This window comes from Phanerochaete carnosa (assembly GCF_000300595.1).
Source record: "Phanerochaete carnosa HHB-10118-sp unplaced genomic scaffold PHACAscaffold_3, whole genome shotgun sequence".
NCBI lineage: Eukaryota > Fungi > Basidiomycota > Agaricomycetes > Polyporales > Phanerochaetaceae > Phanerochaete > Phanerochaete carnosa.
In genome coordinates this window covers 3,431,225-3,440,273 of record NW_006767630.1, presented here as the reverse complement: position 1 = coordinate 3,440,273, position 9,049 = coordinate 3,431,225, and the positions used below count along the sequence as shown (strand labels likewise).

The 9,049-nt window shown below is 57.8% G+C and overlaps 2 protein-coding genes across 2 annotated transcripts in view; both read right to left on the bottom strand.

Moving 5' to 3' along the window:
• Positions 1-2,419: 2,419 nt before the first annotated feature.
• On the bottom strand, positions 2,420-7,963 carry PHACADRAFT_117568 (uncharacterized protein). Its single transcript, XM_007393778.1, has 7 exons — positions 7,932-7,963; positions 7,433-7,868; positions 7,266-7,374; positions 7,109-7,216; positions 6,343-7,062; positions 5,892-6,223; positions 2,420-5,800 (listed from the first exon to the last, which is right to left on the bottom strand). The coding sequence occupies exons 2-7, from the start codon at positions 7,798-7,800 to the stop codon at positions 5,527-5,529; spliced, it is 1,911 nt and encodes a 636-aa protein (XP_007393840.1). The 5' UTR covers positions 7,801-7,868; positions 7,932-7,963; the 3' UTR covers positions 2,420-5,526.
• An 846-nt stretch (positions 7,964-8,809) lies between these two features.
• Positions 8,810-9,049, bottom strand: part of PHACADRAFT_207345 (uncharacterized protein) — a 3,325-nt gene continuing 3,085 nt past the window's right edge. Inside the window, exon 16 of the mRNA XM_007393777.1 lies at positions 8,810-9,049. The gene's annotated coding sequence lies outside the window, so the exon portion shown is untranslated.

Here is a 9,049-nt window from a genome sequence, read left to right as displayed (position 1 = left end):
ATGCCCTGCGAGCTGTGGTCCCCGGCGAAATCTTTCCCGGGTATGCTCCCTTCCCTTAAGCTGATGAGATGTCCGATAACCATGTGCGTAGCGCGAACATGGGTGTCTACAAGCCTTTTCGTGGTGAACCCCTTGGTGCGCCGTTCGTGATGCATTGCAAACATCATGATTACCGGCCTGCTATTCCATCGAGCACTTCATATATCTCCAGAAAAGCTTATGCTGGATCTCACACTTCGCGACCCTTTCATCCTTCCAAGATGAAAACGGAGAAGTTGGGCTGAATGCCAGACAGCCACGCACCCACGAGTCCCTTAAGCTAGCTTAGACAGTCGGGACCGAGGTTAACCTGGAATTACTTATCGAAACCCACCGCCATGAGGGTCTGCGACGCCCGACCCCGAGCGCATCGGATGAGAAGCAAGTCGGGGAAAGCAATAGTCCGCTGGATCATCGTTAATGTATCACTACCCGGACATTGGTCGTGTGCGTTGTGCAGGCAAGAATCACGGGCACGCTGAATGCATGTGAGGCTCATTGAGCATTGTCACAGGGGCATCATTGGAAGACATTTGGCGGAGCGATTTAGAATAAGTAGAGAACACTGCCAGCGGTGATGTACAAGCTAAAGCTGATGTGGGGTCTCGCTCGCATACTCCAGCCACTAGAGACGCTTCGCTCTTTGCACAAGAGCTGGAGACCTTTTCGAGGGTGAGCAAGTGCGGCTTAGCGGATGAATATGTCGAGCACGTCATCGTCTCGAATCGTGTTGCGCATGCGCACGGCCACTTCTGCAATTTTGGGGGACTGCGAGGGATCAATATTTTAATCAGCGTCCTGATGCTGAGACGGAGAGTTTGGAGATCGGTACGTACGTATATGTCCTTTTTCGTCTCAGGTGCATATCGCGGCCACTCTGAAAGAACCGTGTGGCCGCGCCACATGTGGACCGCTGCAGCTGGCCGGGCAGAGATACCCGGGAGGAGCAGGTAGCCAGGTGCGCGGGAGACCCAGATTGCGTCAATGCTGCCGAGCTGCGTTCACGACCCTCGCACATCGTCTTTGGCGAGGGCACGGGTAAATTGTCGTGTTCACCAGCTTCGCTTGCACAGCTCGGGACCGGTTGTGTGCGAAGGGCGCCGTGCGCAGTCTGTGTATGTTCGTGCACATGAGAAGAAGCTGCAGAAGAGGTCGGACTGCGGACAGCGTGGTCTGCCGGGGGTGGTTGATGTTCGCACGGCGATATCCGTACGCTGTGCATGACCGCATCATGTGTGACTATGGCTAACGACTGTTCCGGGCGCAGTTGAGATGTGAAGAGACTGCTTCTAGCTGCTTCTTGGCTTGTGAGCTTGAGTTGGAGACAGTATTGATAGTCCCGTCAGGCAAATTCATTTTGCGATCCGCTCTCGTCGTGAGCGGCGATGGGGACGTCAAAAGTATACTGGAATATGCCTAGGCAGCAATATGTGTTATCCTAGCCAGCATGGCAGCGGATGCAGGTCGCGGAGAGTCATATGCACGCTCTGCGATAGCAAGGCCGGGTTACCGCTTCGGGCGTCGGACACCCCGGGATTAGTGCAGAGACGCCCAGGAACGCATTGATCGCAGACAGGTGATTGGGCGCACCTCGGTCTGTCTCCCAAAGGCGGCCATGACCACGCGCCTAATCTTATTATTGTGAATCACAATAGCATAGGTGCAGACATGCGCTGCTATCCCGACACCACCCACGGCCCCCTCTTGTCGCTCTCCTCCACCTCCTCACCTCCTCGTAGGCCAAACCATATTTTTAACGGCCCAATCCGCGCCAAAATTCAGCCTACTGACCCTCTGCCGCAGACACGCCCCTTCGCACTTATCCCAGGCTGTTATCGGTGCACGCGATTTTGCGTTTTGCACCGTATTCAGGTTGCTCGCGACGCCGCAGTCGCTGGAGCAGTGTACAATACCCATATGTGCGCCACCCGATACCTCCATTTTACAAGACCCTCGTGCTAAACTTCAATGTTTGATTCGCAGATCGTCGCGCTTTGCGCACAGTGCGAGGCGTATTAACTTACCGAGCTAAAACGTATCTTTTTTAAAATCGATTGCAACGCGTTCAGGTGCGCTACCCGTGTTTTGCTGTGGTTTTGACGTGTCACTCATAATTTCTCCCTCTTACGCCAGGCACCTTCATGGAGTTCCAGGAATCGCAGCTCGTACAAGGCCGAGCCGTCTCGGGAGGAGACGCATTTTCGTCAACCACAGTATGTGCTCAATCATCTGGGAATCACATTGAGATGCTCATTGCTTACAGCAAGGCTACTACAAGCGTGGAGTACTCAAGGCGCCACCCAAGCACTTCGTAGTCGAGGTTCTCCCACATAGGAAACTTGGTATGTTGGCAAGCGTCCCCCCTATCTCAGCAGTGCGTTAATAATCGAAACAGGCAGCGCACATGCCTATGGCATGCGTATTTACCCAATAAACGCTGCCGGAGTACCTCTAGGAGACACTATGTCTATGAGGACGAGCACTTCGTCGTCTTCATCCAGCTCGAGCGGTAGCACCACAAGCCGTTCTCCGTATGAGATATGGCGTCGCTGGGAAGACTGCCTATGGTTTCAAGAGCAGCTCGAGGGAGAGTACAGGCTACTCGCTCAGCAAAAGCGTACACGCCTGCAGCGGGGAAAGGGTGTCAAGAAGGATGGGATCTACGTCCACTCGGATCAGGCCGCCTCGTTTGAGTCGCTCCCGCCCGGCCCCGATGCCAACGACATAGCAAAAGACATTCATAGTATCCTACCGAAACTCTCGAAGAAGGGGACGTTCTTCAAGGCGAGCAAGGACTTTATCGACCAGCGCCAGCGCGAGTTCAAGGCGTTGATCGAGAAGCTCTGGGATGACGATGAGCTGCCGACGCTCGTTAAGGAAATGCGCGAGATAAGGGAGATCCGCGACTTCTTCGGCTACTGGAACCGCGACAGGGACCGCGAACGCAAGGTCGCTTCTTTGACCGTGCAGGACAAGGGCAAGGCCCGCATGTCAGTGTCGTCACTGGCGAGCAGCATGTTCTCGCGGCCGGACCCCGAGTTCGTTTCCTACCCGTCGAGTCCCTTCTCAGCATCGTCGCTGTCGCTCAACAGACACTCGCGCCCAACGTCGCCTGTGGGCTCTGTCAGCACCGTGGGCGCTAGTGGCCAGTCCTCGGTCTCGGCCTCCACAAGACGTCCACGCGCTGCATCCGCCCCGAAGCCTTCCCCTCTCAAGTCGTACGCCGTCCCGCCCTCGCCCGCCTCGATCGCAGCGAAGGCACGCTCCTCCACGCTCTCCGTCCCCACCTCGATCTCGTCGCGCTCGCTCTGGACGCCTCACGCGCCCGCAGCGAACAGCACAGCGTCGCACATCAGCTTCACCGTCGCCGAGGACGGCGTGCTCGTGCCCGCGGCGCCGTGGGGTGCCGACGACGGCGACGACCCGCTCGCGTCCTCCTTCCTCGTCTTCTCCACCGCTGCCGAGTCCAAGGCCAAGGCGACGCACGCCGCGCTCGAGGTCCTCCGCGAAGAGTCCGAGTTCGACGTCGACGCACCGGTACCCGATACGCCGATGCCCGCACCCCCGTGCACCGCGCCCCCGTGTACCGCGCCGACGCGCCGCCCGCGCAACCTGTCGTGTCCCGACCCTGGCTTCCGGCACGGCCTGGTGTGGCCGCACTGCGCACTGCGCCCGTCGAGTGTGCTTAGCGAGCCGTCCTTGGACTCGTCGAGCCCGACGTCGCCGACGGACAGCGAGGTGTCAGACCGCTGGGAGGACGCGCTCGACGGCGGTGCGGACGGGACGAGCGACACGGGGCCGCACCGACGTGCGTCCCTGCGCGAGCCGGCACGCTGCGGGGGCCCCAGCCGGCCGCACACGATGTACAGCACATTCAGTACGTGCTCGGAGCAGGAGAGCTTCTTCGACGCGTTCGGTCTCGACGATGCGGGGTTCGACGCGGACGACGTCCTTGGCGACGGCGCGCGACACATGCGGGCGTCGGTCGCGACGATGAACTCGGTGATGACGGACGCGAGCGTCGACGCCGTGCTCCCGAGGCGCGGGAGCGTGCTCGTGCAGGACCGGCCGGGCTCGCCTACGCCGTCGTCGACGGGCTCGAGCTCGTCGGACCACACGCACATGTGCTCGTCGTCGCCCACCTCGTCCTCGTCGCCGTCCCTCCGGACGCCGAGCATGGACACGATGCGGTCGTTGTCGAACGGCAGCCAGAAGTACAGGCTCAGCATCGCGATGCCCGACTCGCCGCTGTTCCCGCCGTCGGAGGAGGAGGGCCAGTGGGGCGAGGACGGCCCGGACGAGGACTTCGTCGACTCATATTTCTACGGTGCGCACTCCCTCGTGTCGTACGTGGCGGTACAGACTCCTGACCGAAATTTTACACATTTACAGACCCCGCCCAGCACCCACTCCGGCCAGGCTCCGAGACCCCGCATCGCGCGCGCGTCTCGCAGACCATCTCCGTCATCTCGACGCCCGAACACTTCCCGAAGCCCTTCCAGCACCGTCCGCCGGGGCAGTTCCACCTGCCGTGGTCGCCCGCGTGCGCGTCCTCCGCGTCGTACTCGTCCGCGGGCGCCACCCCCGCCTCGCCCACGAGCACCGCGAGCGTTATGAGCGACGCCCCAGGCGCGGAGCACTTCACGGTCAAGGCCGTGCGCCAGGACAGCATCGTGCTCCTGCGCGCGACGCACGCGATGCCGCTCGCCCAGGTACGCGCACGCCTGCGCGACAAGTTCGCCGCACAGGAGGGCGTGCGGCTCACGGACGCGTTCACGATCGGCTTCAGTCCCGCCGGCGCCGCCAGCGGCGAGCGCCCGCGCTCGCAGTCTGCGTCTGGCCCACGCGACGGTCGCCAGCAGCAGCAGCGCCTGCAGTTTATCACGTCTGACGAGGACTGGGAGCAGGCTGCCGCCGGCAGCGCGGGCAAGCTTACTATTCATATCTTCGACCGGTTCTGATTTTTTTTTCGCCATTTCTTGCTTTTTTGGCGAGACGCGCATATACCCACCCTCCTTCGTTATGTGCTGTTGTAGAGACACTGCACAGTCTATCTCACACACTCACTTCATTCTTCGAGTTATCGTCTTCGTGTTACCCCCGCTGTTCTCTTCCCCTTACGACCCTTTACGACCCTTAACAACCTTCGCATTTCTCGCCGCGCCTTTTACGGGCTGCTGTTGTTTTGACTAACCCTGTAATACGCAGCGCAGCGCCCCATGTATTCGCTTCGTTTTTCAATTGCTTGTTGCTGCAGACTCTTTGGCTTCTTGACTTTGCGAATTCCGCACCATGTTGTGTTATCAATTCGCTGCTCTCTACAGACTTCGCTCGCTCCCGGGATATTAGGACCCTCAGCGCCGTCTTACTCTTTCCTAATCGTATACAAAAGTATGGCTTGCATAGTACTAGACGGCTGGCTTCCTGTGTAGGTTGCCGGGTATCGTGACATGCTTGGGCATCCGAACTATACACACTAGACCTGACTCAGACCACCTGAGCTTGAGGGGACGCAAAGTCGATGTGCATGACCGGCTCTGGCTGAAGCTGAAGCTGGGACGCAGGCGCAACAACATGTCTGATGGTTGCAGGAGGTGCACCGGCGGGCAGCGGGCTCCGCGTCCAGTCCGGAAGAATGTTCCGTGCGGCAGAACGCGGGGCGGTGGGCGAGACGTCCATGGCGTCATCGTCCTCCACATGCGCCGCGTCCGCCTCGTCCCACTTCTCGCGTACGACCTCGGCGCCCCCGGTCTTGAGTGCCCTGTACAGGAAAAGGAAGAAAGAAAACGCACATGGGCGGCGTGTCAGCTGCCTTCTGCGTCTGAATAGGAAGTTGGATGGCGGCGACGTACCCGGCAAGAGAGCCGCCGACCCATGCCATGCAGGCCGGGGTGAAAGCCGGAGCCTTGCCCGCGTTCGCAACTGCGCGCGACGACGCTGGTGGCGGCGGCGTCGGGTTGTTGAGGATCGCAAGGTACGTCGCAAGCGGCCGCAGTGGGGCGTAACAGTCATATGCCGTTGAGTAAGGCTTACCGCGCCTGCCGGGTGTCGACGCCGGCGAGGTTTGTCGTGTGAGGGTACGCAGGAGCTCAGCTTGCAGGCGTGGGATGAACCCTGGGAGCATGGGGGTGCCGCCCGCGACGAGGATCGCAGACGCGAGGGACTTCCGGAGATCCACCGGCACCTAAAGGGGTGAAAAGGTACGAAAGTCAATCCGAACCCTGCTTGAAGTGCGTGGTGATCTCCGTGGGAGATACATAGTAGCGGGCGTGCAGGGGTAGCTTCGAATGGGGTGCTGCTTACCTTGAGAAGCGAGTCGAGAATTACTTCCGCAACGCTGCTTTCGTCCACGTCTCCTCCTTCAAAGAGAACCTCAGCTGCTCTCTCTCGAATCCACCCGGGTATGACGAGTGTGCCGCGCCCCGTGCCCTGCTGCTGCGACGGAGGCGGCTCTATGCGGATATGCAGATCTGTGGCGGTAGAATGACGTTGGTAAAGATTCGCGAGTGCTTGCAAATGGCTCTCTCCGGGTTTCGGGCGATCGAGACTAGACAGTACGTTCGAGTGCGAAACCACGGAGAATTCGGAGGAGGGTGGCACGCCTTGTTGTGATTCGGGGGCGTTGCTGGTGGACGCCTGGCCCTGGCTCTGACTTTCACTTGGTACATTGCCAGACACCATAGTGAAGCCGGATTCAGACATACCCGCATCCGAGCGTGTGATTTCGGATGGTGTGTCATACTCGTACGCTGCTGGATAGGCCGGTCTTATGTCTGTCTCCAGAGCTTCGCCCACAAAACAACAGCGGATCTTTAGGTCTTCAATGACGGCATTGGTGAGGAGTGCTTCGGGTACACGTGTAGCGCGCGAGGATGTAGGGGTAGAGTTGGTAGATGTTAAGCTTGCCGGAGGCGGATGATATGTCCCGAACATCAGGAGTAGGGCCCGAAGGTGAGAAGAGAATCGTGAGCCGGCCAAAGGCGATGCCCGCAGTTGGGGGAATAGTGGCCTAGAAGAGTATATCTACCCTACTTTAGACGTGAACTTTCAAAGCGTAAAGACAACTCACTGGGAGAGCAATAGACTCCAAGTGTCCGCAATCGAGGACAAGTCCTGTTGTTCGTCCCGCTGCTAACAGTGCCAAGAGGTGACTTGAAGCAAATGATATCGAAGGAACCTTATACGTGTCTCAGACCAGACTACTGTGAAATCGTCATCATACATACCTGCAAGTTATTGAATAAGATGCGTGCAAGTGCCTCCTTGATGTGCAATGGCAGTAGCGGTTGCTCGACGATAATCACCTTTCGCGACTTCGGATCCGTTAAGAGAGAGCTTGCCAGGAGGGAAATCAGGCGAACGTGATGCATGGGCAGGAGTATAACAGGCGTACTCGTGGAATACGGCTCTAAGGCACTTCTGAAGCCTAGCTTCAAGCAACTTGTCTTCTTCCTCTTTCTCGCCGGGAACAGTTGCCCTATTCAGCGTCCAGAGAGGTCGGCCAGTGTCGGATCCAGCAAGAAATATATCTCGTGGCTTGCCTTCGCCACTAAAGCCTACCTTCCAGATGCGAGAGCCAGGGTCGAGGATGATGCGGTCTTCCGTTCCATAGAGAGAGTGTCGACGAGTGGTTGCGTAGTGTGGAGAAGACTGGATGATATTTGTCGTAGTTGAGGTACGAGTCGACTGGGGAGTTGTTAGGGGACTAGTCGACTCGAAATTCGTTGATCTCCTCGGTGTCCCGGCCGGTGTCGCGGACATGCCTCGGTGTTGTACAGCCCTCGCGCCAAAGCTGGAGGCAGTTTCTAGACTTTATGCCTTCAAGCTCTCTGCATATATGTGCACATTTTTGAGCAAATCGCGCCGAGAAGAATGCACGGATGTTCGCGCACCAGTTGAGTTCGGCGTTCTCAGCTGTGACACTCCGATTCTTCGTCCCAGAAGATTCTAATGGCAGTGCCTACTTTTCGCGCGTGTACGGAAATTTCTGGAGCAACAATACTATGTCGAGATGGTAGATGCGCTGGGTGAGAAAGCATGAAGCGAAGGTATGCCAGGTCGCGTCACACTCGGCGAGGAATGCTGTTACGCTACTGCTCACGTGGCATCTGTCACTGACTCTCTGTCACGCTACGCGTCTTGGGCCATTGATCATGACTGGTGCAGCGACGACGGGGCAAAGACCTTCAAGGTCTCTTTCACACTCTTTAACCTTTCTCTCTCATTCTAGACATGATGAGGGCTATAATAGCGACTTTAATACTTTCTGCTTTCTGTGGCATGGCGCAGGCGTTCATGTACACAGCGAGTAGTTTACTACCAGGCTAACACGCATGCTTGCTGATCATTTGTGAGCCAGGTTACTGTCGGAATTGATGATTCGAATGGTCAGCAAGGCATTGGATTTGACCCTTCTGCTATCAGACCTTCTCGTGAGTCTCAGCAAGAAATACGGCCAAGCTCTGCTGACTTCATACACAAGCCGGAGACGCCGTCACCTTCACCTTTGCACTTCCCAAGGATTTGAATGCCCGGCCGCCGGCTCAACATAGCGCGACCCGTGAGTGCAAACATGAACTCATACTTCTGCAAACTCAGCTGACCGTACAGAATCAACGTTTGATAACCCATGCACACCGATGCCTGGTGGTTTCGACACTGGTGTACATGAGACCGGATGGGCTCCTTCAAACACAAGTGGCAGCTACAGCCTTGTCGTGAACGATACTCGGCCTCTTTGGTGCGCACGGATATTCTGTATCTTTCACCCCCTCAATTTCTTGTCGAACTAGGTTCTTCTCCTCAGTTGGCGACGACTGCAAGAACGGCATGGTCCTGGCCGTCAACCCACCGCTATCTGGCGATCGAACCGCTGACATGTTCAAGCAGAGCGCTATGTTTGGCACCGGCACTCTGCCGTCTCCGTCTTTCCCTGGATCTTCTCTGACCTCCAGCCAGGCACCGTCAACACAACCTCTGCCGCACCTACTATGACCAGCCCACCGTCCCC

Bases quoted from the DNA above. Each gene is read 5' to 3' on its own strand.
- PHACADRAFT_117568 (XM_007393778.1), bottom strand. From the start codon at position 7,800: ATGTCCGCGACACCGGCCGGGACACCGAGGAGATCAACGAATTTCGAG. The intron at 6,224-6,342 runs GTAAGCAGCACC...TCACCCCTTTAG, and splicing joins TTCTCGACTCGCTTCTCAAG to GTGCCGGTGGATCTCCGGAA. The intron at 5,801-5,891 runs GTACGTCGCCGC...TTTCCTGTACAG, and splicing joins GTCGGCGGCTCTCTTGCCGG to GGCACTCAAGACCGGGGGCG.